The 27899-nt window shown below is 59.9% G+C and overlaps 1 protein-coding gene across 1 annotated transcript; it reads right to left on the bottom strand.

Annotated features, from left to right (window-relative positions):
* Nucleotides 1-637: 637 nt before the first annotated feature.
* Nucleotides 638-27899, bottom strand: ALDH4A1 (aldehyde dehydrogenase 4 family member A1). The gene is made up of 15 exons (XM_043573892.1): nucleotides 27776-27899; nucleotides 18826-18919; nucleotides 18160-18252; nucleotides 13519-13566; nucleotides 12556-12711; nucleotides 10884-11033; nucleotides 10727-10801; nucleotides 9500-9687; nucleotides 7105-7178; nucleotides 5572-5768; nucleotides 5352-5399; nucleotides 4353-4505; nucleotides 3554-3675; nucleotides 2658-2776; nucleotides 638-1992 (listed from the first exon to the last, which is right to left on the bottom strand). The coding sequence occupies exons 1-15, from the start codon at nucleotides 27835-27837 to the stop codon at nucleotides 1880-1882; spliced, it is 1692 nt and encodes a 563-aa protein (XP_043429827.1). The 5' UTR covers nucleotides 27838-27899; the 3' UTR covers nucleotides 638-1879.

Here is a 27899-nt window from a genome sequence, read left to right on the forward strand (position 1 = left end):
AGGGCTGTCTACTGGCAGGAATTCTTTCTTACTTGAGGGAGGTCAGTCTGTGTTCTAGTAAGGCTTCGACTGATTGGATGAGGCCCACCGCATTGGAGAACAATCAGCTTTACCTGGAGGCCACTGATCTAAACGTCAATCTTACCCAAAAACCGCAATCACAGAAACATCGAGAATACTGTTTAAACACCACAGCCCAGTCAAGTTGACGCATAAACTTAACCACTACAGCACAGTTAACAGTGGCTATGAGAACGTATAAATGGTTAACGTGGTTGAACCACGAATTCTGTGTCTGGCGTCGTTCTAAACAGTTATATGGAATAACTCATTGTATTGTGTCTGTGTGCGTGGGGGGGGGGGGTGGGTGTGGGTGTGGGTGTTATTATCCCCAGGTTGCATAACTTTTTGAAGATCATCAGCTGGGAGGCCGAGAGCCGGGATCTGAACCCAGGTTTGAACCCACCTGACTCCAGAGCGCCCGTACCTCCAGCACACAGCCCCAGACATCAGGGCCCGCCCGCCCTCTTGTCACACGAGGGCCCTGCACGCCTGTCCCGAAGGACGTATGAACACCACCATCAGCCTTTGGCGAAGTTGGCCGGTCCCCCCCGCCCCCGCCAGAGAGACCACCAACTTAAGTAACAAGCATTTACTGGGTGGCATCAGAACGAATCTCATTGCCCCCTCACAGTGTAGAATCAGTGGAGCCGGGAACATCTCCAGCACCTCTCCCCAGCAGACTGCCCTGGCCTCTCCAGGGAACAACGCGGAACTTGGAAGGCAACGGCAACGTGGAAGGACGCCTGGCGAGCATCACACCCTGACCGTGGGCCAGTGTAGAACCATGGTGCTTGGGGGCCAGCCCCATGGGGGACTCCAGGCCGGCTGTCCTTGAGGGAGGGCCAGCACTCTCAGGGTCCCCTGGGAACTGTCCTCCAAAGTCACCCCTTACTAACCCCCGGCCACCTGCAATCCAACTAGCAGGTTTTGGTGAATTTCCACCTACTGGCCGCAGCAAAGAAGGGGCCACTAGGGCCCAGTCCACATGGAGCCACTTCTGTGCGAAGGAGGGAAGGTTCTACAGGCAATCCCCAGCCCAGGCTGGACGGGAACTCAAGGCTGGCTCTCGGGTCAGAAGAAGGTGGCAGCAAAGTCTCCCTGGGCCTGTTCTACCTCGGCCAGTGGAGACCGAGCTCCTGAGGGGGAACCCTAGGCCCACCACACAGAGACTGCCAGGAATCGCATGGCCTCCAAAGAACACAGGTACCCTGGAGAAAGGCACACGGGTGTCTAAGGCATGTGGTCAGGCAGAAGTACCCGCTGGCTAGGACAGCTAGTGAGGACGGTGGGCGGCCCAGACCCAAGAGGGCAAGGCCAGCTGGCGTCCTCTGTGCCCTGCAGGCCACCCTGGGTCACACCGAATCCCGGAGAGCCGGAGGAGCGGGGGCCAAGGCCAGGAGTCCCTGTGGATGCTGAGGTTTGCCAAGGGTCCCAGAGCTGCCTCCGTTTCCCCCAGAGGATCCCGGGAGCTCCGTTACTGCTGTTCCCCAGGTCCCTGAGCCAGCGGGCCGGAAAAGAGAGGGAAAGAACTGACAGGGCACCAGGTCAGACCTACCAGACAGAAGTCCTAGCACAGCCGGTGAGACAGGGGAGTGGCCCTGTTCCTCCCCAGCATGGTCTCAAACTAGAGCCCGCACCTGCCCCTGCAGGGTGGGACAGGCCAGGATGTGGGCTGGTGTGGGGCGGGGGGGGACAGGTCTTGGCCCTGGGAAGGGGGCCGTCCACGGGGAGCGAGTTGAAGGGGCTGGAGTGGGGCCGGTGTGCACCGATCAGCCGTCTGGACGGACAGGTGGACGGCAAAGGTGCGAAGCGGGGCTCACTGCATGTATGAGTAGCGCCAATCCCCCAGAGGCTCGTGGGTCTCCTTGATGACCTGGGGCGACGTCCACCGCAGGACGTAGTGGGGCCCTCCCGGCTTGTCATTGGTTCCTGTGGAAAAGATAGCTCCGTTTTTCTCTGAGAAGACACAGCAGCTCCGGGAGGAAGGGAAAGGGGGCGGGGAAGAGTTGACGGAATAACAGGGACACCGGCACAGGCAACAAGCAGCTGAACTAAAACGAAACGTGTTCACAAGGCCAAGGTTTCCCGAGCGCATCTGTGCAGCACACGGGGCCGGAGGTCAGGGGAGGCCGGAACCAGTGAGCACAGGAGGCCCCCGCTCCCCGGGTCTGTGTGCCCCCCCCCGCAAGGAGTGTCTGGGAGCACTGTGGAGAGAGCACCGCGCTGGGAGCCAGGAGCCCCGGGGCCTGGCCTGGGCTGTGCCACAGGGCAGCTGGGACCTGGGGCAAGTGCCAGCCCACGCTGAGTCTCGGTTTCCCCAACTGCAACACGAGGACGCTGAAGTGACCGGAGCATGGTGGTAAGAGGTGTGGGTGTTGGAACCAAAATGCCAGCTCCACCACCTCCCAGCCATGTGCCCTCGAACAAGTCACTTCCCCTCCCTGTGCCTCAGTTTACTCCTCTGTAAAACGGGAAGAAGACAGCCCAGCGCCTCACCCACAGTGTTTCCTATTACTCTGAACACCCTTGAGGTGAGGCGATCGGAGTCTCCTGCCAGGAACTTGCCTCCCCTCTGGAAAGGGGGACCCACTCACCAGAGGCTCGGGCCCCCCCAAAGGGCTGCTGGCCCACCACTGAGCCAGTGGACTTGTCGTTGATGTAGAAATTGCCGGCGGCGTTCCTCAGCATTGTGGTGGCCTCCTGGACAACATCCCTACAAGGCAGGACAGTGATAAAAGGGCAGCCGGCTCCCCTCCCGCCGGCCCCAGGTCCGACCACCTCCACCATGCAGCCCAGCCCACACCGGCTGCCCAGCTGAAGCACTAGGCCGAGCTCGGGCCCATGACACGGGCCAGCCACAGGCAGCATCTTAGAGCCTCTGAGCCTCTTCTGGAAAGTGGTTAGCATGGCCTCCCTCACGGGGCTGCTGCACAAGCTGACCAAGAGGTCAGGCTGCGTGCGAGCGGCCCATCCTGGTCCAGTTTTCCTGCCTCCTCCCCCTCCCCCACCGGGAGCTTGGGGAACCTCCAGACCGCCACCCTGATCCCAGGTTCCAATCCCAACTCCACGCTCTTGGAGACAGGCAGGGCGGCGGCTGGCGTCACGGAGGAAGGAAAAGCCAAGACTCAGGCTTGGGGCCTTGGCCCCGGGCTCAAATATGGCCTCTGCGAGATAAGGCAGTATGCTCCTGGCCCCTGAGCCCAATTCTTCTGCTCTGCAGCATGAGGCAAGGACCCTCAGTGGGGCCCCATCAGACCCAGGGGAGCCGGTCAAAAGCACGGATTCCCCAGCCACGCCCCCAATAAGGGGACCCCAGGATCTACATTTCAAAAAAGAGTCTTGTACCCCTGCTGGGGAGGCCTGCCTGCCGGTCAGGGCTGAGGTGAGGGGAAGGGGCGGCGTTATTTCAAGGATCCAAGTCCAGGAGGGCGCTCGTGGGGTGGCGGGGGCAGGACACCAGGCCAAGAGCAGAAGGGCGGCCGCCACTCACTTATCCTGGGCAAACACTGCCCCCGTGAGGCCATAGCTGCTGGTGCTGTCGACCAGCCGTAGGGTCTCCTTGTACTTGTCATCCGGGTAGACGTACACGGTCAGCACGGGCCCGAAGATCTCCTGAAACGGAAGGAAGCCCTAGGGTCAGACCCCCCCACCCCCACCGCCGCCCCCGGACCAGAGCCCCAAGGCCTCCCCGTCGCCCTGCTCTGGCCTCTGCCTCTCCCCAGTCCCCGGGGCTCGGCCCACAGCTCCGCACCTGCACAAAGAGCCAGGCGTCTGCCGCTGGGCTCCCTCAGGAGATGGCAACACTCTGCCCTGCCCCGCCCGCCCCACCCTGACCTGGCAAAGGACCCGAGGGAGCTTGATGGCCCTCCTGGCCAGCCACCCCTGTCCCCTCCACCACCCCCTGCACTGCCATCCTGGGCGAGTGCCTTGACTTCTCCGCCTCCGTTGGTCATCTGTAACACGGGAATGGGAACGGCCCCTCCTCTCAGACAGGTGCCCAGAGTTAAGAGTCTGTAAGTGTTCGCCGTTAAGGTCACGACAGCAGCTCAGTGGCCGCGAACGGCAGAAGTGCTATGACACCAGCAGGGTCAGCAGTGTCAAGGACAGAGCACCGGATCTGGGGTCAGTGGGCCTGGCCCCGCTCTCCCGGGGACTGAGACACTCCCTTTCCGGGACCTACCTCACATTCCTGTCTGTGAAATGGGATAATATCGCGAGAAGAAACCCACGTGCAAGGGCCCCACATGCGCTGTGCTCGGGTGGGAGACTGTTCTCTACGCCCCAGTCACCTCCTTCATGATGGGCTCCCGTGGGTCCTTGCTCTCAATGATGCAGGGTTCCACGAAGTAGCCCACGGAGTCGTCACACTTGCCCCCGGCCAGGACGGTGAGGCTGGGCGAGGAGCGGGCGTGCTCCAGCCACTTCTTGATGCGGCCGAAGGACTGGGGTTGGGGATGGGGGGGGGGGGGGGAGGAGGGGTGTCACAGACCGGCCGGAGGTGATGACAAGCAGCAGTGTCCCCAACACACCCCAAAGGGCCCGAATTCTGAAACCGGAGTGGGGAGATGGGAAGAAGGCAAAAGCCAGGATCCGGCAGAGTCACGGCAGAGACAAGGGCAGACGTGCACACGGGTGTGAGAGCGTTTGTGAGAATGTGTGTGTGGTAGAGCCACAACTACACCTACAGAAACACAACGCGCACAGTAACATACGCACGCACCTACGCGAGGTCACGCGTCTTCACATTTAGGTACGTGCGTAAATACACCTGCCTGTTACGTGTACACTTACGAATGCAGATTGACGTGCACCTGCGTACGTGTGAACACACGCACGAACACGCACGCGTGCACACAGGTGTATCTGTTTCTGTTGGAGATACGTGCGCACCTTCGTGCACGTGGACGTGGATGTCTATGTGGGTGACTTACACGCACGCCTGCACACCAAGACCACGAATGTGCTCGCAGACAGGCACGTACGAGTGCACGTGTGTTTGGGCTCATGCTGCAGACATGCAGGCCCATCTGGGTGTGTATGCACGTGAACCAGGGGGCGACTCGTCGAGCCTGGTTGCAGGGTGTGTGGGAAGCAAGTTCTCCGGTGGCGGACATTTCTGCCTTTTTCAAGCTCAGGGCGGGCGGGCGTGTCTGTGGGGCTGTCGGACCGTGGGCCTTGCCTGGAGCAGTGAGGCCGGGTCGCCCCCCCGGTCAAGAGCCCTGCGTCTCCTCCCTCTCCCACCCAGGCCAGGGCTCAGCCCCCCGGGAACGCCTGCTCCGTGCCCGTACCTTGGCATCGATCACTGCAGAGAAGAAGGTCCCAAAATCCTCTGCTGGCTGGAGGCAAGGGAGGCACCGGAAGACAGAGTCACCGAGTCACTGCAGGCCGGAGACAAAGGGAGCCCCCTCCCCGCGCATCCCAGGCCTGCCACCGCCAAAGCCACAGCGCGGGAGCCTCCAATCCCATCAGTCACCCGCTGGGCCGCGGCGGGGATGAGGCGCCACTCACGTCGCCCACTTTGATCCTGCCGTGCTCCTCCAGCAGCCGCCCTTTGATCTGCGGCCACAGCGACTGAGGCACGTAGAGGCGGGAGCAGGCTGAGCACTTCTGGCCGCCATACTCGAAGGCCGAGCGCAGGGTCCCGCTCACCACGCTGTCCACGTCGGCCGAGCGGTGCACGAAGTGGAAGTTCTTCCCGCCACACTCTGCAGGGGGGAGGGGGCGCGGGTGGAGCGCAGGCCTCTCGGCAGCAGGGCGCCCGCCGCGGCGCCTGCACCTGTCCGCAGGTGCGCCCAGCCCCAACACCCAGCGGACGGGCTCGGGAGAAGGCAGGGCCACGGCCGGACATCATCCCGGAAGCCGGCGAGCCAGGCCCCTGTCCCGCTCCACGGCTGAGGAAACTGAGGCGGGGGCAGGGGTGCCGCCCACCATCGAGGCAGAAAAAGAACCAGAATCCCAGGCTCCCAGGAGCCAATCTACTCCCAGGAGTGGGCACGGCTTGCTTTGCACCTTGCCAACCCCCCAACCCAGCGAGAGGAGAGGGGTCCGCTCCACATCGGCCCCGAGGGCTGGCCCCTCTTCCCTACCCACGGCGGCGACACCCTTCCCCAGGCTCCTCGGCCTCCAGGCCCCGGCTTCCTCCCACATCAGCTAACAGCAGCTCCCGTCACAAGGCACTAACCGCCCGCCAGGCTCTGCTCAAAGCGCTTTCTGCTTTGTCTCACTAAAGCCTCACGACAGCCCTCCCTCCCCCCCGTTATCGTTCCCATTTTAAAGACAGGAAAACTGAAGACGCGTCTGGCTGGCTCCACGGATAGCACCTGAGACTCTTGATCTCTGGGTCGTGAGCTCCAGTCAGAGCCTCTCTCTCCCTCAGGGCACAGTGGGAAGGAGGCAGAGAAGAGAAAACCGTGGACAGCTCCCTGCTCCCCACCTTATAAAGGGCGGCACTGGGGTGCAGATGCCACAGCCGGCTGAGGGTGCACCTTCCCTGACCGCCCCCCCCCCCCCATCGGAGCTCGGACCAGCTCAGGAGCAAGAATGCCGAACCACCAGCCCCCGCACTGCCTTGGAAGGCCCTGGGGCCTCCGCACACCCCCTCTTTCCCTCCTCAAATTCTGCGCTGCTCTCGTCACGGCCCAGCATCACCATCTGCACGTCCACTATCTGCCTCCATTCCCAGAACACGAGTTCCTGAGGGCTAGGTCTGTGTCTCTTGCCATCACGCGTCCCTGGTCTCCAGAAATGCCTACGTAGATGCTTAACATTTTATTTGCTGAATGACGAATGAATGAAGGAATGGATGGATGGATGGATGGATGGATGGATGGAAAAATGCTCATTCTGAGGCCAAAGTCCTTGGTGCGACCCCCTGGATCTAGCACAGCTAAGGCTCCGCCCCTAAGCCCCTCACTTCTCAGCCTCCACAGGGCTGCCCCACCTATGGGGGCCTCACCTCTGCCTCTTTCTCTTCCTCCTTCCTGACGGCCAGGGGACGGTCCCTGGGGCCACGGGAGAGGGTGCCAGGAGAGGGGCCCTTACCTCCAGCCAGGCGTGGGAAGGTGCGGAACCGGTCCAGGTTCTGGGCCACCTGCTTCCACAGGTGTTTGAAGGTGCTGAAACCAGAGGGGAGCGCAAGGCTTAGGAAGCCAGCTGAGGTTGCTGAGACAGCGAGGGCCCTGGGGGGTGGGGAGTAGGCACCACCCCAGGAAGAGACCCAAAAGCCTAGCGGGTGGGGGCAGGGGTCCCAGGGAGGGTGGCAGGGAACTGAGTAGGCGGGGGCAGGTGAGACGCCTGGAGAAAGGTGACGTCTGGGGCCCAGGGGGAGGCAGCAATGGCAGGCCTGGCGGCAAGAAGACACAGAGAAGGTCGCGCGGGGGTCCTGCCTCAGACGCTCACGGCCACGCGACCTGACACTCATGACTCGACCTCTCTGAGCCTCAAACCGTGCACCCCGCCCGGGCACGGGAGCGAACAACCCACCCGTGGCAGCTCTAATGTGGGTCAAGTGCTCAGGTCAGCGCAGCCACGCTTCAGGTGCCCGGTGGGGGGGGCCAGACGCCGCCATGGTCTGGGAGGGGCGCCCCCAGCCCAGCGCCCAGGGCTCTAGAGGCCAAACCAAGGAGCGCCCTGGGAGAGAGAGCTCAGGCCCCCACCTCGTCCCCAAGATCCAAGTGTGACCAACCTCAGCACCACAAAACAATAAAAATGCTAATCACCAGGGAGCCTGCGACACAGTAGCTAATACTAATTTATGACTTTCCTACCTTTAAGCCCGCTGCTCATCAGAGCATGGCAAATGGGGGCCAGGCCCGCTCCGCCCGCTAATAGGCAGGGACCCGTAGGGCCCGCACTGGCAGAGCGGGTCTTCTCGGAAAACGGTCCTCCTCAGCAGTTCTAACGCCGCCACCACACCCGGCAAACCCTAGCCGGAAGGGGGGTAGGGGAGCTTGAGGCCGGGGAAGGGAGACTGGAGGCCACCGCAGGTGTCCCCAGGGACACCTGGAAGGACCCCAGTGCCGACCCCGACATCTCCACTCAGATGACCCTCGGGCACCTCAAACTCCAAGTGACCAGCATGTGATTCGTCACTTTCACCCAAGCCCTCCAGGCGCCCACCTCGGTGCCCTCTGGGCCCCCTCTGCCAGAGCCCGGACGTTCCCACACACACCCCTCCTCTGCTGATCCGACTCTTCGGACAAGTGACCACATCTCCCTGCCACTTGCTCTCTGGGATCCATTCCTTCCGTCTCTACTCTGGTCAGGCGTCTGCTGTCCCTCCCTAGATGCGGACACGCGGACAGCCTCCTCACTGGTCTCCCGCTTCTGGCCGCTAGCGACTTGTGCACAGGGCAGTCGAAGCGATCATCTAGGACACAGGCTGCGAACGCAGGGGCCCAGCAGGGCCAGGCTGGGGACAGATGACCAAGTATGCAGACAGCCGGGGCCTGGTGAGGGTGACAGGGACCACAGAGCACCCGGACCCCACCTCCAGCCAGGGGGTGCCATGGGGGACACGGAGGCCCAGAGGGCTCAGGTTCCCAAAAGAAGCTTGAAATAAATCTCAACTGGGTTTTTGCATGAAACTGCCCCAACTGTACCAGGTTGATCCATCTTGATAAGGAGTCAAAGAGAACAGAGCCACTTCCCACGTCCAGCTGGAGAACTACCATTTGCAATCTTTGCTCGAAACCAAGCTGCTTAATGCACACCCCCACGTGTAAAGCTTCCTGTGGCTCCCGTCACCTTCGGGATGAAGTGCGGACACCCCGGCGGGCTCTCAGGGCCTCACAGTCACGGGACTAAACCTCCCGAAAGGCAGGACTTGTCCATCCACCTGTTCGCTGGACATACACCTGCCGGTGAGTAAGTGAGGAGTCACGATCGAACCCCTTCCTGTCCGCATTCGCTCACCTCGGCCCCGGAACTCTACGCTCCAAGCCACAGGGAACCACCACCTCCCAAGGCACAGGGGCTCTGGCCTGGAGGCCCTGCATGTGCTGCTCCCTCTCCTACAACACTCTCCCTGCCCCCTCTCTGCTCAGCCGTCTCCTCTGCTTAAATGCCACCTCCTCCGAGAAGCCTTCCTGACTCTCCTCCTCCAATTCATTCCAAGCTCCCTGTGCCCCTCCCAGTGACAGCAGTGGCATCAAACTCAGCGTCACCGAACATCCGTAGGCTGCATCCTGCCTGTGAAGCTCTTCCTCTTTGCTAACTCACCGGACCCTCACGATGACTCTACAAGGTAGGGACCATCGTTCCTGGTGAACAGGTCAAGAAACGGAGGCTCAGAGAGGTGACGTGGGCCACCGGTGGCCACATAGCAAGTCAGTGGGTATGGTCAGTGCCCGACCGCCAGCTCCCACACTGAGGTCGTGAGGCGGCCGCTTGGCAAATGTCCCCACGCCACCCGGCCCGCCCCAACCCGGGGACTTACGGCACGCTGCCTGTGAAGTTGATGCCGCAGAGGTGCTCTGAGCTGGTGACAGTGTCCCCAAACGTGGGCCCGTCAGCCGGCACAAACTGGATGATATTGGGGGGCAAGCCAGCCTCCCGGAGGATGCGGTAGACAGCAGAGCTGGCCAGCATGGCTGTGTCACTGGGCTTCCACAGGACCACGTTGCCCTGCCCGGGAGACACAGTGACGAGTCACAAGGCCAGGAGTCACCAGGCCCAACTCCCATCCCATCCCAAAGCACACCCATCCCGCACCTGGAACCGCCAGGCCCCCGGGCAGGCCAGCATGTCCCCTACAGGACCCCACTCCTCCTCCAGGTGTCAGACACGGTGCTCTAAAAGCCCTAAGTCAGTGAGACCACACCCTGCCCTGCCCGCCCCCCACACTCTGGCCAAGGCCACTCTTCCTCTGGAAGCCTGTACAGACTGGTCCTGCCAGCACCCCTCAGGCAGGTCTGTTCTGGGTGTTTCCATGACACTGGGCACTCACTGGGTGTGGCCGGGCAAGCGCTCACGGGGCTGTCTCTACATGTGTCCTGGGCGAAGACACGTGGCCGCCTGGGCGTGTGCGTGTCTGTGTGGGTGTGGATGCACAAGGACAGCCCGGGGCAGGACCATCCTCAAGATCAGCCAGCTGCCCCACGTGGGGCCCAGGCCCCGCCAGTGTCGGCCCTCCCTCGAGCCACCTCCAAAGGCAGGGGGGCATCAGCCCCATTCAGCAGGAGCTCATGAGGGTGACGGCTGCCTCCACCCTGACAAGGGCAGGGGAGCCAGGGACTTTGAATCCTCATCTGCGTCACCATTTCCTAGATCTGACAGATAAATCAGAGAGTACACAGCAGGCGCTCAAAAGCGATGTGTCATCACCATCAACGTTCTCCACATACGGAGCCCACACTGGGCCAGACGTGTCCCGCATGCAGCTTCGCTCGCTCATCACAACCCTATTATATGTGGGCTTTCCTAGATCTCCACTTAGAGGAGGAGGAAACTGCCTCAGAGAAGTTCAGGGGCTTGGCCTGGGGTCTCCCGGACCAGGGCAAAGCTGGGGTCCAAACCAGTCTCTGGCCCCAAAGTCTTTCCACGGGCCCACACTGCCTCTGCCTTTTGGGCATCTCCCACGACCAGGGCTGGGCCCCTTTCGTGGTCTGAGATGGGACAGAGAGCCAGCAGCCCCATGCCCGCCCGCTGCCCACATCTCACTCACCATCAAGGCTGGCGCCCCCGCCAGGTTGCCGCCGATCGCAGTGAAGTTAAAGGGAGAGATGGCCGCCACGAAGCCCTGGGGGGGTGGGGAGGGAGTGCGGTGAGGCCAGGCTCAAGGCTTCCAGCAGGCTCCCGCCCACCCTGTCACCCGAGGGTACCTCCAGCCCCCGGTACACGACGCTGTTGGTGCTGGGCGGCACACTGAGGGGCTGCTGACCCTCCAGCTCCACGGCAAATTTGGCATTGAACCGGAAGAAGTCGATGAGCTCAGCCGCCGCGTCGATCTCCGCCTGAATCACCGTCTTACCCTGCGTGCAGGATGGCGGGGGGTCAGCGGCCGCAGATGTGCCTCCCGACGGCCCCTTTCCAAGACCGACCGTGTGCCCACGGTGATATCATGCCCACAGTGCTGGCGGCTCCTTCCCCCCGGGGTGAGGATGTGCCCCCGGCAGGGGCATCTGGACCAAGAAGCGGGAGGCAAACGTCTCCTTATGCTGCCCGTTCCTCCTGATGGCAAACGTCCCAGGGGTGGGGGAGGGCCTCATGGGCTGCAACATGGGGCTCTTCCGGATCAGGGCAGCCCCTCCTTGGCACACACGGTCACTGGCAGCTGTCCTGCTTGGGACCTGGAGCTACAGAAGCCAGCACAGGCAGCTGACCTGTCCCAGGTCCTGCTTGGGACCTGGAGCTACAGAAGCCAAGGTGCGCTGGCCCTGGCTCTATGAGGCAGCCACGCTTCCTACAAGCGCCAGAGTCGTTAGTCAAATAAAGCACCTTCATCTGGTGGCAGACTGTGTGCGCCTCTCCCTGCCCAAGCGTGGCTCATCCGGGACGCTGGGGAGCCCACGATGCCACCCCCACCAGGGGCTGCTGAGAATCCGAAGGCACTTAGCTGGTGAGGAGTGGTCATACCACCTCCGTGCAGCAGAGGGCGCTCTCGCCACAGGACAGTGAGCGGGCATGGGGGCAGTGGGGTGGCCGCCCAAATGCCCAAGGCTCGCTGCTGGGGAGGGTGACATTAACCCTTCTCCCTCGGCTCCCTTCCCAACTTTGAGCTGCTGATGCCACTCTGGCTCAACGTGCACTCAACCGAAAAACGCCTATCAGGAGCTTCTGTGACTCCAGAGAGATGCTGTGTGTAGCCCAGGAAGACGGAGAACAGTTAACCGGGATCGCTGTCTCCAAAACGCTTGTAAAGGGGTGACAAACACACAGGAACTCATTACACCCAGTGCGATCTGAGCCGTACTGATGCACACACAGCGTGCTACAGGGCCACAGAGGTGGGGCTCATCTTTCTGGACAGAGAAGAGTCTGGAAGCCCCACAGAGGAGGTAGCATCTGGGCTGGATCTCAACAGGAAGAGTCCACAGGGCACAGAAGAGTGGGCATTCCAGGCAGGACACCGGGCAGAGGCAGGGAGACGGGATGCCTGCAGGGTCCAGGGATCTCGCTAAGTCCAGGCTGGCGGCCTCCTGGGCAGGATGGCCTGGCGGGGAAGGGCAGAGTGGCCAGGGAGCTGGACAGAGGCCGGAAACAAGGGGTCCTGAGTGCCGTGCGCAGGACTTGGGACGTGACTGTTGGTGACGGAGAGACCCTCGTGGTGTGGAAGGCTGGAGGGACCGCCTGGAGGAGTCAGAGAGACCACTCCGAGGGCCACGGAGGTCTGACCGAGGCTGGAGGGCTGGACGGGACCTCAAGGACATCTTCTGGCTCCAGCAGGCACAGCACGTCCTGGTACCCAGAAGCTGCTTGGCTGACGTGTGCTGCATCAGAGGGAGTATGACCGCCTCCCACACCCCACCCCGGCTGTGCCCACGGGCACCTCACCTGTCCCACCATGGTCTTGGCCAGGACCTCAGCCCTGCGAGGCCCGCTCAGCATATCTGCGGCCTTCAGGAAGATCTGGGCCCGGTCTGCAACAGGCTTCAGGTCCCACTCTTTCCTGGCAGCCAAAGCGGCCTCGATGGCTCTGTTGAGTAGGGCCTAACGAAAGGGAAAAGGTTGGGAGCTGCCTCCTAGAACAGGAAGGGCCCCAGGGGAATGGGCGAGACAGGAGATTGGAGATCATTCATTCTCCAAGGACCTGTGGCTTCCTTGGCCCTCAGTGCTGCCCACCACAACTCCCCCCGCCCCCCACCAGCTGCAGACGTGGTGTCCCATCACCTGCTGGCCCAGCCAAGGCTCAGAGCCAGTCCTGCCACCAGCTGGAGGTCTGAGGGACCTCCCAGGTAGGTCAGCACCAAGTCCGTCCATGGTCAAACCTGTTCCACTTTCTCTTGTGGTCTCATCAGGGCCTCCCCTTATTCCAGGGGCCCCCAAACCCACCAGCTAGAGCCTCCAGCCCTCAAGGTCAGGCGCCTGGCCTTGCCCTTGCTCGGCCAGAACCCCAGCCTGAGATATTCACTTGCTACCGGCATCCCTGATGGCAATTGTCCCCGTTGCCACCTGAACGCTGGCTCCTAGACCCCCTGCCACAGGGCACCCCAGCCCTTCTCGCCGGCCCTCCAGGATGCCGAGCCTCTGTCTGGCTTTCCATCCAGGGTGTCTCCAATTTCTCCGACTCAGCCTTGGAGACTCTACTCTCCCTCAAAAGCCAGGCTGCCTCACGGCCACAGGCATGTGAGGGGACATCAGCCTTAGCCCACAGAGCTCTCCTCTGGCTCAAGTTAACCACAGCGGGCCTGGCCTTGTGAAAGACTCCGCCCCCCACGGCCAGAGAGGGAAGCAGTGACGGACAGCATGTCAGCAGCCAGCAGGGCAACACGGGGACAGTCCCCCACCCAGACTCACCTTGTCTGCATAGCAGAACTTGGCCACCTTGTGTCCATGGTTGAAGGGCTGAAAGATGAGAGAAGAGTGAGGTCCCTGCCCAGGAGGGAGGTGCCAGGACGGGTGGGGACGTGGCCGGGCTCAGAGCTCGCTTTCTAGGCAACAGCCCTCAGCACACTCGCTCTCTCCCCTCTAATCCCCTCCAATCCCCACACTGATCTCTCTCACTTGGGGGTTACGGAGCACCTGCTGTTCGGTGAGGGAGATGGTTCCCACTCCAGAAGGTTCACGGTCCCGAGAAAGGCAGGGACCGCACAGCCTCAGGGAAAGCGTGGACTTCGTGGTCAGACAGACACGGGATCGCATCCCAGCTCTGCCACCCACTAGCTGGGGGCCATATGTAAACTGAGTCCCCCTTTCCAGATCTCCCCATGTGGGAAAGGGGGACCCCCCCCCCCGCCTCATGGCATGGGGAGGGGGGGGCCAAATGAGCTCACAGGCGAAAATGCTTCCGGAGCAGGCATGGCACGCGGCTGCGGCTCAGGAAGGGGCGATGCCACCATGGGAGGCCCCCAAACGAGACACGGGAGTTGAGAATCGCTCAGGATTTCTGCCGTGCCCCAAGTGCCCAGGGGACAGAGCAACCACTTCTCCAGCCCCTTGCACGGGACCCAGAGACACTCATCTCGAAGGGAAGACCCTCAACAAATATTTACACACGGAACCTGGCAGGGCCGCGTGCGAGCGTAAGCAATACAGCAGGGAAACGTTTCACTTCTTTACGCCACAATTATCAACACTTTTGCCACCCACCCGTCGCCCGATGGGCCTTTTGGGGCTTTCCTGTCTCATGTGGCAGCCTCCAGCCACATGTGCATGCTGACGTTTCAACTCAGCCACTCTCGGCTGGCACCTGGCACAGCCCTGAGGGGCCGGGCAAACTGACCGATCCCAAGTTGTGCTCCCAGGGCGCCAGGTATCACGCCCTCTGGCCGCTGATCCAGCAGTGGGGGCTCCGGACGCCTCCTGTGGGCGACTCCCGCCCCGAGCCATCCTCGGAACCCTCAAAGCGGGGGCCTAGGGTCTCCACCCTCACCCCTGCACAGCCTGCTCAGGATTCCATCTGGACAGAGCCACAACATGCCTCCCTCCCCCACCTGCGAAAGGGTACAGCCCTTTAGTCTCCCCCAAATTACAGATCTAGGAGTTTCCTGGTCCGTCCAAAGTATACGCCAGTTCCTGGCTCTATAAACCGCAAGCAGGTGTCATCACGGGGCTTAGCCCACAGTTAGCCCCTAAGCCTCGCTCTGGAGAAATCCACCAGGGACAACGGAAGATGCTGTGTGGACGCCTCGGGATCTTTCTTGCCTGTGGCCAGGACTCAGTCGCGGGCTGGGCACAGCGTGGCTGTCCAGGCACATGTGACATGACACAAAGCCCACACTACAGCCGCGTGAGGACCAGGGCTGGTCAGGGGAAAGCCTCTGCACATCAGGTGAAGGATTCCCAGGCCTGCCCCTGGGGCCCTTTTTTTTTCTCTTTTTTTTGAGAAACTAGCTACAGGTTCCGCTTAAGGGACAGGGAGAGGCGCCATCACAGCTGACGCGGCCTCCTGCACGGGGGCACCATGCACCTGACAACGACCCTACATGGCACCCCCATTACTGAGGCACGGGGAGGTCAAGACCCGACTGGCCCAGCTGGGGTCAGGTGCCCCCTTCAGCAGCCTCAAGGAGTGGGGCCACACGGTTTCAAAGGCGGCCACCAGCCAGCACCGTGGGGGCAGGCGAGGAGCTCCCGGGTCCGGGCACAGACCCTCCGCGGAGGCAGGCACCACACTGGTCCGCCTGGGGCTGGCGTCCCCGGCGGGGCTTGGTTCCCGGCTCTTTGACAGCTTCCTCCATCCTGGCTCCACCCCGGCCGTCTACTCGCCTTCCCACCACAAACTCCCTGGCCGCCCGTGAGCCCTGGACACGCGTGGGCCTACGTCCAGCCTCACACCTTCTGCCAAGCCCTCGCTTTTTCACTCTGCTGCCCCGAAACTAGAAAGCATACTCTTGTGACAAGCGACAGGGCTCTTCTGGAAAGTCTCGCCCTCCTTAACCCCCCTCCAGGGACTCCCCAGCACTCCCGGAATAGGTTCCTTCACCACAGCCGACAAGAACCTCAGAAAGCCACCGCCAACAACCTCTCCCTCTCTCGGTGGGGGCCCGCGTCCCCCGCCCCCCTGGCTTCCTCTCTGTGGCGCACTGGGCCTGTCTCCACCTGCGGGACTCTGCCCGAGGACCCCTCTGCCCGGCAGTGAACCCCTACCCAACCTCACCCTTGGGGTTCGACTCGGCGGCCACCAGTCCGAAGAGGCCTCCGACCGCCCAGCCCCACGTGGCCCCCGCGTCGCCGGCGTGGCACCTGTGCCTCCCACGGTCCCTCACCAGCTGGAACTCGCGTCTCTTTCCTCGTCGACCCGTGTGCCACCCTGCTGTCCCCCGGGGTGGCTCCGAGAGGGCGGAGCCGTCTGCCCAGGGCCTGGGCCCGAGGAGGCGTGGGTGGCTGGCAGGATTTTATTACCACGACTTACAAGCGCTCTGCTAGAAAGAAAGGCTGAGGCAGATTTCTGGCTAATTCGGCCACAGAGAAAGCCGCCTCGTCTGCATTCCAAGGCCCTCATGTTGCAACCGGTTGGACTGCACGAAGCTAGAAGCCCCACGTATGCCTGTTGGCGCAGAGTTTCAAAACACGTATCTGTGTATACACACACATGCACACACACACTCTTTTTTTTTTTTTTCCTTCCCCATAGCTGAGGTGGGTATTTGCTTTAAGCCTTTCTGAGCTACAAAGGGTCAGGGCCACACAAGGGATAAGAAGGGATGGGGCGCGTCCTCTGCCAGGGGCTCGCCCTCAGGCTCCCTCATGGGGATGCGCTGCAAACTCCCAATCGTGGCCAAGACCCCCAACGGTCACAAAAGCAGGTCACTCCTACCTTTGGCCCGACAGACAGGGGGGGCACAGGCGCAGGGGACACTTCTCAGCCCTCAGCACAGACCACAGGCCTCTGCCACTTCTTAGGAAGAGCAGGCTGCCTTACGGCTATCCCGTGTCTCACAAAAGCTCCGCTGAGGGAAGCACTCAGGCAGGTGCCTGAGGGACCAGCAGGCCGGCCGGCCGGCCTCCCGCTGGGGCCAGAGACACAAAAGCGGTGAGTGGAGAGGGCTGGCATCGTGCGTGGGAGTGGAGAGTGGGGAGTGGGGGGTTGGGGGGGGGGAACAGGGCCCCCGGAAGGCCGCCCACTGCTGCGTTCTAGCACCGTGGTGCCCGGCAGGAATGCCAGCCTTGTGCGGCCACATCTTCCCACCCCCCAGAGAAGCCGGACATGGGAGTCTGTACCCAAAATCTCCCCATCGTGAGGACATGGGGAAAAAAAGCCACAGGTGTCACTTTGCACCCTGAGCCCCAGATGGAAAAGCTCCCCCAGCAGCAGACACGGGCCTGCAGGGTGGCCCCTTGGCACCCCCAGGCACTGGGCCGTGAGGATGTCCTCAGCCGGCACCAAGGGACAGGGCGCAAGACGGTGGCCCCGTGAAACACTGTGCATGCGATGGGAGACTCCCGTGGGGACCCTGCTTCTCACATCACCATGTCCTTCCGCCACCCTCGGGAGAAATTCTCTCCGGCCCCGTATCGGGAATGGCTTCTCGCATCATGCGGGTGGATTTCAAGAACACCCTGACTAGCGTGAGTGATGTTCTCTTCCTGGGGTCACTGGAAGGCGTCAAGGCAAGCCTGGGCCGTCTGCCACACCTAGGGCGCCACAGCTCTCACTTTGCGGCCAGGAGGTCACAGCGAGATTATCCTACCGCACTGTGTGTGAGTCAATACACTGCCTCCAACTCTTCTCTAGAAATAGGGTGTGAGGGTGCCTTGGTGGCTGCCGGCTGAGCGTCCGACTTCGGCTCAGGTCATGATCTCAAGCCTCGTGAGTTCAAGCCCCGCATCAGGCTCGCTGCTGTTGGCACAGAGCCCGCTTCGGATCCTGTGTCCCTCTCTCTCTCTCTCAATCTCTCCTCCTCCCCCACTTGTGCGCTCTCTCTCTCAAAAATAAATAGACATTAAAAAAAAAAAAAAACAGAAAAGGAAAGAAAGAAATAGGCTGTGAATGAATCTACCATGTGGAGACACGACAGGGCCTCTCAGATGCGCCTCCAGAAGGAGCCTGGCTCCAGCAGGAGGGCTTCTAGGAGGCGGCGACACGTGGCCAGGCCCCGGGTGCTCACCTCAGATGAGCTCGTCTTCTGCTAGAGCAGCAGGTTCCAACACAGAGGCCAGGGCCTGGGTGACCATCCCTTCTTTGGAGGGATCACCTCAGTTCTGACGTTCTGTCCTTCCTTCCTACTCTCTAGGTGGTCGACTTTTCTAAAGAAGACGGCGAAGTGGGTGGCGGTCACGGGTTTCACTCCGTCTCGGCGGGCATGAAGTGGGCACCTTTTATGACTATACTTCCAAGGCGGCTTTGGGCAGTTAGCTATCGGTGCATGGAATTCAAAATCTGGGAGTGGACCAGAAAGCCCTTTGCAGGCAGCGACCCTGTGTTAGGAGCTGGTCTATTGCCTGAGAGCCAGACCCCAGACTCGGGGAGACGCCCCACCCGCACGCCAGACTCACCGACACCTGGTACCGTACGTCCGAGGTCCACACCTCTTCGTCCCCCACCACACACGGGATGGCTTCCGTCCGGCCCTTCAGGTCCTTCAAGGCCTGGGGAGAGGACGACACAGCGGATGGGCACCCACCTCCCCTCCCTGCCCCACCCACGAGCCCGGCACGGAGTCCGCAGACACAGCTGCCCGGCCGGAACGGGTATGAGAAGGGGCCCGGGTCTGAGGGCAGAGAGCGTCTGCTCCCCTCCAGGGACAGCAGGACTCAGCCCCTGGCCACTGTCCCCTGCTGTCCTGCGGGAAGGGGAGGCCAGTGTTGACGGTCTTCCCGTTATAAAAAGATGAGAAAACCGTATCTGAAATGTATGGGAACTCTCACCATTTTTAAAATCCTGACAATTAGTGGGAGAATGTCTTTAAGCATACAACACCTGTGGGCTTACAACCCCCGACCTGGACTGAGCCCCCAGGTGGCCCCGGGCCACACCCTGCTGCTCCCAGCCTCTCCGGTCCTCCGGTCGCACGGCTGTCCCAGACCTGGTCTCCTTCCCAGGCTGGGGGCAGGTGCAGAAGGGGGTGGTGACTGGAGGCACGGAAAGGCATCCTGGGGGGCTGCCCAAGGCTGTCCCCGCTCCCTCCCTACCCCCACTGGGTGTCCCCACCCACCCCTTACCTTCTCCAGCGCATCTCTCTCGGGGCTGCCCTGCGTGAATGCCAGGACGGGTTCATTGGCCACCGTCAGGGAGGGGGTGTGCCTCCACCGCAGCCTGGGGTGCAAGGGCAGGGGACAGAGGCAGACAGGTCAGTGGAGGCCACTGCCAGACCCAGCCCCTCGACCTCCAACAGCGGGGAGGGGCATCCTGGGCCGGCCCAGAATCCCAAAATCCAGAGCGAGTACAGAGCCAGGGGACGGGGGGAGAACTGGCCCTGGGGTCCAAAATCCAAGCTCTAGTCCTGGACCTGCCAGTGTGTGCCCCTGGGCACGTGACCTGCCTCCTCCGGGCCGGTCTCCACATCCGCTGAGAACAACCATACAAACTCACACGGCTGTCTGAGGTGTAATCGACGCAAAACCCCTTCTCAGCGTTTTGTACCCACGGAGAGGGCTGACTCTCCCTGGACTTCCCCACGATGCAGCCCCTTTCCCAAACGGCCCCGGGTTACTGCTTTCCCCAGCCCGAGAAGGCAGCCGGGCCCAGAGCGCAGTCTCATCAGAACGCGACCCAGCTGGGATTCTCTCGGCACAAGGCGCTGAGCTCCGGGTGGGCGAGAACATCCAAGATGTGGGTCGTGCCCCTGGAGGAGCGCCCCGAGCTCAGCTCGCAGCCACGGGGAGGGCTGGTTTGGGGGCTCAGGGTCTGAGTCCAGGGTGCCGAGTTTCAAAACTTCCTTGGCCTGGAGACCCTACTGAGCCTTGAACCTTATGACCCCACAGACGGGTGACCACTAGTGACCACCCCCCCTAACGTGTCTGGGATTGGAAGGGTGGGGGACAGATGGGGAAGAGCCAGGACTTGAGGTCATTCATTCCAGAGCTGGAGCACCAGCTGGGGGACTCCTCCAGGCCACAGGGGCACTCAGCCTGTGAGTGTTGGGGGCACTCTTATCTAAATTCTTTCTCCCTGGGAACGGGTCTGGCTCAAGGACCAGTCTGGAAGACCCAGAGGAAGGACACAAAGCCAGGGGCCATGCGGGCCAGCCCTTCCTTCACTCCACAAGGTTCCGGGGCACCTGCTGTGTCCCTGACACTGCTCCAAACACTGGAGACAGAGCGGTGGCCTAGACAGCAAGGCCTCGGGCTACACGCAGCTGACCTTCAGTGAGGGCCACGGACGAGCGACACTGTGATGACAGAGGGGATGTGAGAACGAGCAAGGAGAAGGGCAGGGCGGCCCTAGCCAGGGTGGTCAGGGAGGGCCTCTCCGAGGAGGTGTCCTTCTGAGGGCCATCTGGGCTCTGAGAAGGGCTGGGAAGAACATTCCAGGCCCAGCGGAAAGCAAGTGCAAAGGCCAGGAGCAGGAAGCGCGACAGGAAGAGCTGAGAGGGGCCTGTGCCGTCGGGGAGGAGGAGGGCAGGGCCCGGTTGCCCAAGATTTTGCCTAACGGCCAAGTGAGCTCAGGCCTCCTCCCTCCTCCCCCAGCAGCACCCCCCACACCCAAGGAGGCGTGTCACGTTCCTCAGGCCCCATCCCGCCCCTAACCAGAGGCAGAAACCTCCCACCACCCCCTGGGGTTACGATGGAGAGCTGAGGAGACAGTAACTACAGATGTGCTGGATGCTAAGTCAGAGTCCACACAGACCCCCTCCGCCTGTTGTGGGGGGTGGAGAACGGAGAGGCCGGAAAACGGCGGCAGCCACGAGCCTCAACACCAGTCGGGAAAGCGGGGGGCAGCGTGTGCGTCTGGGGCCTTCTGGAAGGTTCCAGCAGCATCTCTCTGGGCCTCGGAAGCAGCAACCACCACCACCCATCAGCCAATCAGATACCGCCACCTCCTCTGGCAGCCAGGGTGCCGCCAGGAGGAGTGTGGGCTGGGGGCCTGGAGGTGCGCGCCCCAACCCCAGCCTGGACCCCAGCTCCCGGGGGGGTGCCAAAAAGCGCAGCTCTGGAAGCAGACAAATCTGGGACCGCAACCCAGACGCGCTTCGCGACATCAGCCTGTTATTCCAAACTCGGCAGGCCTCGGGCTCCCCGCCTGAGAAATGGGGTCGAGGCCATGTGCCCCGCAGGGTCAGCGTGAGGTTGAAAAGTGCTGGCCTCTCCTCACCCTCCTGCTTTGTAGCTCTAAGAAAACTGCCTTCTAAAACTGTTTTTAATGTCTATTTTTGAGAGAGAGCAACAGAGCAAGCAGGGGAGGGGCGGGGAGAGAGGGAGACACGGAATCCGAAGCAGGCTCCGATCTCCGAGCCGGCAGCACACAGCCCGACGCGGGGCTCGAACCCATGAATCAGGAGATCATGACCTGAGCCGAAGTCAGACGCTCAACTGACTGAGCCACCCAGGCGCCCCGGAAAATTGTCTTCTAGAACGTTACTGCACCAGGAGAGCCTGGCGGGCTCAGTCGGTAGGGCACATGACACTTGATCTCAGGGTCACAAATTAAAGTTCCGTTTAAAAAATATATATGTATTTTACTATGTTTTATATAGTAACATAGTCTATATATATTTTTTGCTTTGTTATATATAGTAACTTGTTCTATGTATTTTTTTTACTATGTTATATATAGTGACATACTCTCTCTATATATTATTTTACTATGTTATATATAGTAGCATATTCTATATATGTTACTGCACCAGGCCAGGTGTTCAAAGGCAAATTGGTTGTCAAACACCCCCAAGGTCACCACAATCAGGGGCTAACCCTGGGGGGTTCTCAGTAAATTTAGCACCACATTCCATCCAGCTTAAAATGCAGAATGCAGTAGCTACCAGCCCTCCGGCACCTGTTCCCTCCCAGGCCTCTCTCTACCTTCCCCAGGGCAGAGGCCCACTGTGACCATAGGATCACTTTCTCCAGGGCTTCCTCTATGCCTGGCAAGTCTCCAGGCCGTGGCCCAGCTGCCCATCAGTCCGAATGTGGGGAACAGAATTGAAAGATCAGCCTGAGTCCACGAGAGCCAGAAATAACCCAAAGACACCTGACAAAACCACCCCACCCCTTTGATTTTGGCTCCTGGGCCAGTTGGGATGAACAGGAGTACCCTTCCTGGGCTCCAGGGAAGGCAAAGAAGAATCACTCACAGGGCCTGGAGCCTCTGGTGAGGATCTTCGAGGCCCTTTGAGGCCGTAGGAGGCAGGACTGCATTCCTTAGTCACGAGCACACATTCTACACAGCAAGGGCCAAGAGACAACTCAGATAAGGGCAACAAAACTTGCCTATTTACTCATCATGCATTTTCTGAGCACTTACCAGGTGCCTGGCTCTGGGATGCAAAGGTGAAGCCAGCCTGCCTTTGTCAGCGCAGCTCTCGGCCCTGCCACTTAGTCTGAACTTGACTCAGGGACCCCTAACAACCTGGGTGCCTGGTCTGCTCATGACCTGGGCCTCTGAGCTCAAGCTGCCCCTCTCCACCCTCTGCAAGTACCAGGATCTGAGCTAAAAAGGTCACAACACTGGGGCACCTGGGTGGCTTGGTCGGTTAAGCATTTGACTCTTGGTTTTGGCTCAGGTCACGATCTCACAATTCCTGGGTTCCAGCCCCACGTCGGGTGCTGACAGCACGGAGCCTGTTTGGGATTCTCTCTCTCTCTCCCTCTCTCTCTCTGCCCCTCCCCTGCTCATGCGCGCGCGCGCTCTCTCTCTCTCAAAACAAATACACTCTTTTAAAAAATTTAAAAAAAAAAAAAAAAAAAGGTCGCACCACCAACACACGGTCTGCAACAGAACTGGACAGAGCTTTGGGCCAGCCAGTGCAACCCCAGAACTTTACAGAGGGGAACACTGAGGTTCGGAAGTGTAGGGCCCGAGCTCCCAGGTCACCCTCGGCCTCCACCCTGGTCCCACGGCACCCTCGGACCTGGACTGCATGCCTGCAATGGCCACGCTGCTCCACTGTCCCCAAGGACCTCTCCAACACAGGCCAGAGTTAGTTTTAACATGAAAACTTGATCACACACAGAGAGAGCAAGCACTCCGCCCAAAACCACTCCATGGCTTCTCGTTTCTTCCACAACAAAAAAATCAGAATCCTTACTGAGGCCTCCAGACTCACTTCCCATCACCGCCACCCCCCCCTCCCCGCCCCGCACCCACTTCGCGGGACACCCTGGTCTTCTCTGGAGTCCCCTCTGCTTGGGAGGCTACCCTCACAGCGCCTGGACGGGGCCCTGTCGGGCCATCTCAAAGCCCCCACGCTCTTCCCAGGGCACCACTGACGGTGTCGGCTCCCCCAGGCCAGCCTGCACCCACTCGGCTCACCACCGGCCACACTGCCTGGGACGCAAAGGACACACTGGTAAACCTTTTGTCAGACTCATCAAGCAAAAAAGAGAGAGGAAAACAACAACAACAACAACAACAACAACAACAACAACGAACACCCAGGTGTTGTCAGAAGGACACCAGGCCCCCAGGACGGGACTCCCATCCCAGTTAGCTCTTCTGCTAACGCCTGGGGGCTGGATGCAGGTCCCCAGTGACTAGGGCCAGGGGTGACCAAGGCCCAGGAGAGGAGCAGAAAGGAAACTAGCGTTGCTTCATTCAGCTTCCAGACTTTCCCAGCCGGTATCTGGGACCCGATAAGGCCAACCCTCCTTATCGCCAAGATGAGGGGCCTGGAGCAGAGAGGTAAGCAGAGAGAAAGTGCGGGGGCCCCAGGGCAGGTCCAGGAGGGAGGGGCATCAGGCCCAGGCTGAGCTGTTTCCACTTTATTGCCCGGGAACATCAAGGAATATTTATTAAGCACTTACAGCTTGCCTGGCACGATGCTAAGTGATGATGTCCCGAGTCCAAGCTGCGAGTGAATGAAGAAGGCACCATGATTATCACCATCATTATCATCACAGAGGAGCAGACTGACCTTCTGAGATTACTGTGCAGTGCATGGCTCTGGTCACAACTCCCTGACCCTGAGCCTGTCAGAGACCCCTGAGCAGTGGGGCCGAGGGGACAGGTGCGTCCTCCTCCCGCCCAGCACTTCCCACCTGAGGAGAGAGGCAGGCAGTGGCTTGCTGTCCATGGACGCGGACAGCTCAGCCCAGGGCCATCCACTCCATGACATCTCTACCAGGAAAGGAAGGGTCTGGGGGGGAGGGGGGTAAGACACCCCCCCAAGATGGGCAGGTGTCTGCCCCTTCCCCTGGGGTGAGCAGGGTCAGTCCCAACAGAAAGGGTTTTGCCTCAGGATAATGAATGAGCATAAAGGGAAGGCTCACTCCGCCCCCTTCCATTCTTGTGGTGCTGGGACCCCCTTGTCTGAATGTCCCTGATCAAAGACGACCACTCAGATGACCCCACTGGTGGGGCAGGTGATCAAAAATAATACTGAAAGCAATGTTTTTTAGGAGCAGAAACTCTTCGGAGTGGTTTTCGTGTATGAGTTCATTTCATCTCCAAGGCAATCCTATGAGGTGGCTCCTATCACTACCTTTATTTACCACTTGGGGACACGAGGCAGCACAGAGAGGCTGCACAACCCGCCCAGGACCACAGAGCTACTGAGAGGTGAAGTCGGAATCTGCCCCATGCCGTCCCCTGGTCCATCCCAAGAGCAAGTGTTCCGCACCGACTGTATGCCAGGCCAGGTGCTGGGTCCCAGAAGCAAGTGCTCAAGGTATGCCTGTGATGACAGCCCGGGTGCGGACTTCCAACAACCTCTGAAGCAAGTATTAGGATCACTGCAGGTTCTATTTATTCCTTCACTAAGTCACTTACGTAAGGGGTACCAGACCCCAGCAATCTACCTGTCACGTCACGTCTAATTCTTCTGCTACACGGCTGATAGGATTATTCCCATTTTACAGACAGGGCACTGAGGGGCCAAAGGAGAGCTGCCTTGCCAAGGGCGCAAAGTGCTGGGTGAGTGTGGGTTCACCATGGGGGCTGGGGCGGGGGGGGAACATTCCAGGCAAGAGGTGCTGCCTGGCCTCTGCTTAGGGGACTGAGAGAGCAGAGTACGTCCAGGGGACGGTGGGATGTGCCGGCCTGTGCCCATCCCGGGGGGCAGGCAGGCGGGACAAACATTGGGGAGGCTTGAAATTCTGAAATTAAACAGGCAGGTGGGCTGAGAGGAGTCCAAAGTGACCCAGGACTCCGGCAGGGAACAGGACTGTGGCCAATTCCAGCCCACCCATCCCTGCTGGGGAGCAGGGGGGTCATCTCTGCACCCTTCGCACCCAGCAAGGTCTGCTATAAGAGTAACGGACAAAAATAACATTCGTTGTAAGCCTGCTATGCGCCCAAGATAGTTCTTTTGTTTATTAAATTTGCATATAAACATAAATATGTATCTTGACCGTTTCCAACAAGAATTTGCAAAGACATCACCGAGGACATCCCCATAGAGTCAACGAAGTAGAGTAAAAAAACAGGAGGTCAGGGCCAAAGGAGACAGGAGGCAGTCAACCGGGGGGTCTGGTGTAGACAAATTTTCCTTAATTTCCAAGGGCCTCAGTTGTTTAATCCGTGAAATGGGAATAGTGACGCCTACATCACAGGCTCCCGATGAGCTCAGTAAAATAATCCACACAGAAGGCCAACGGCAGCTGTTGCCATCCCTGGCTCAAGACCAGTTGTAATAAGTACCTACTGGCAAGAAGGGCTGTGAACATCATTTCTTCACCAAATGTTCGCTCGGGGCTTCCCAGGTGCCAGACACACTATGAGGCCCTGGGGACGGCAAGGTAGACAAGTCCACGAAATAAAAAAGTCAACTACAAAAATGGATTTGCAGGTGAGCCCACGTGTATACTGTGGGTTTTCTCTTTTTTTAAAAATATATATTCACGGAAACTTCAAAGGATATTAGGGGCGCCTGGGTGGCTCAGTACATTGAGGCCCGACTCTTGGCTTTCAGCTCAGGTCATGATCTCACAGTTCGTGAGTTCGAGCCCTGCCATCGGGCTCCGTGCAGACAGGGCAGAGCCTGCTTGGGATGCTCTCTCTCTGCCCCTCCCCCGTTCTCTCTCTCAAAATAAATAAATAAAATTTTTTTAAAGGGTATTAAAATGCTGACAGTGGTTACCGCTGTGTGGTGACATTCCAAGTGACGTGTGTACCCTTTTCTGCTTTATCTGCACTTTTTACAACGGACACGTGTTAGCTAAATAGTCACTGAATAAATGACAAAGTGGCCGAACATCAAACCTGTTTTTCCAAAGTGATGGCTCTCCGCTGGGTGCACTTCTGCCCTAGGTGACAATCAGCGATGTCTGACATGTTTCTACTGTCACAGCCGCGGGGTGCTAATGGTGTCCAGTGAGTAGAAGCCAAGAACGCTGCACAGCCCCCCGCAACCCAGGATTACCCAGCTCGAAATGTGAGTGTGCCAAGGTTGAGAAACCCTAGGGTCTAGGGCACCGGGCCAGCTGCTCTACCGAGAGAGGTTAACCTAACTCTTCAGATCTGATTGCAAAATGCTTTTCCTCCATTCTGGAAGCTCTGTAATTAAGAGCATGAATCTGGAGTCTGACTGCGAATTTGGTCTTCCATTCGCCTCAACTGGAAAGTAAGTTTCCCTTCTGTAAAAACGGGGATAATACAGTGCTTATTAGCGACAGCACCATACTCAATCGCTTGAGAAATATTACTGCTATTCTAAGCTTTTTTTAAAAGAATATAGATTGCTTTCTACCAGATATTAGAGCTTTTTATGGCTAAGCCCTCCTCCCGCCACCCCCCAACCCTGACGTTAAACTGAAAAGTCCACATGCAAATCTCAGGGGTACCCTTCTCTTCCAGTGTTTAGCACAACATCCGCACATGGTGGGTACTCGGTAAATACAGGAACGTACGGAGCTTCCGTGTAAGGTCCGCGGGGAGGGGAGTGGGTGTCAGAGCACAGGGAGAAGCCCACAAAAGGGCAAGCGTGACAAGTGCGGCCCCCAATCTTGGCTTGGGAGAGGAATCCTTCTCCCCCATGTGCCTTTCCTGTGCCCATACCTATGGAGCCCCCACCCACAAAGGACACACAGCTGTGTTGAAACTGACCCATGTCCAGGGCACCCCTGTGCCATCCCTTGGGACACTGATTAACTCAGAAAGGGCATAGCTCAGCAGAGGAGACATGGCTGGTCACAATCCTAGGGGTCAGGCAAACAAAACTCAAATTGGGGGTGGGGGCTACCCAGCTCTGAAAGGGAGGCCCAGAGAAACACCCGTCCATCAGACTGGGCCCCTCTGGGACAGAGTCTGTGTCCTACCTATCCCTCCCCACCCCCCCCCCCCCCATACACACACACCCTGTCTAGCCCAGAAGAGGAAGGGGCTCTAAGAACATCTGTCATTCGTTGAGTGGGCACGGGTCCAAGAATCCAACTCCACAGCCTGGAAGTTTCCAGGGCTGATCCACCTTGAAAATACACGTGGGTTTCTTCACCTGTAATCTGGAATATCTACCGCACAGTTTTAAATGAGAGTAATAAACGACGATCATGACTAATAAGAACTGGGCACTAAGTGCCAGGCACCGTTCGGGCACTTTGCATGTATGGTCTTCCTTAGTCAGCGTCTGATGCATTATACGAACTCCGTAAGTATTCCTATTCCACCTATCAGAAGGAAGAGTCCCTTTCACTCCCGGTAATTAACTTGAAAAGGGGGAGGGGCGGGAAAGAGAGTAAGAAGTCCCAGTGGAAAGGACAGAGGAGACTCAGGGAATCCCAGAGGTGGATCGATCCTGAATGTGAGACCAAGGGTGGGGAGCTGAGAAGCGCTGTGAGAAAAATCGAGGCGCACTTCGGCGGTGGGTCCAGCATTAGGAGAAAGGCGAGCGCGAAGGAGGCGACTTTCCGAGCAGAGCGTGGGAGCCAGGAGGGGGTCCCCCCTCGCGGAAGGCAAGAGACGGTGGGGGTCGCAGCGGGAGGAAGGCCTGGGTGCGGGGCGGGGCGCCAGAGGAAGCGACCCCCAGCCGGGGGACCCGCGGGACCGTGGCGGGGGTCCGGCAGGGAGGTGCGCACTCACCCGGGCCCCTTCCAGGGGCGGGCCTGCAGGGCGCGGCGGAGCGCGGGGCACAGCGGCAGCATCTCGAGCGCGCGGCGCGGCTGTCCGCTCACGGCGCGCCCCGGGCGCGGCCAGAAGGTGGAGC

Source organism: Prionailurus bengalensis, chromosome C1 (assembly GCF_016509475.1).
Source record: "Prionailurus bengalensis isolate Pbe53 chromosome C1, Fcat_Pben_1.1_paternal_pri, whole genome shotgun sequence".
Lineage (NCBI taxonomy): Eukaryota > Metazoa > Chordata > Mammalia > Carnivora > Felidae > Prionailurus > Prionailurus bengalensis.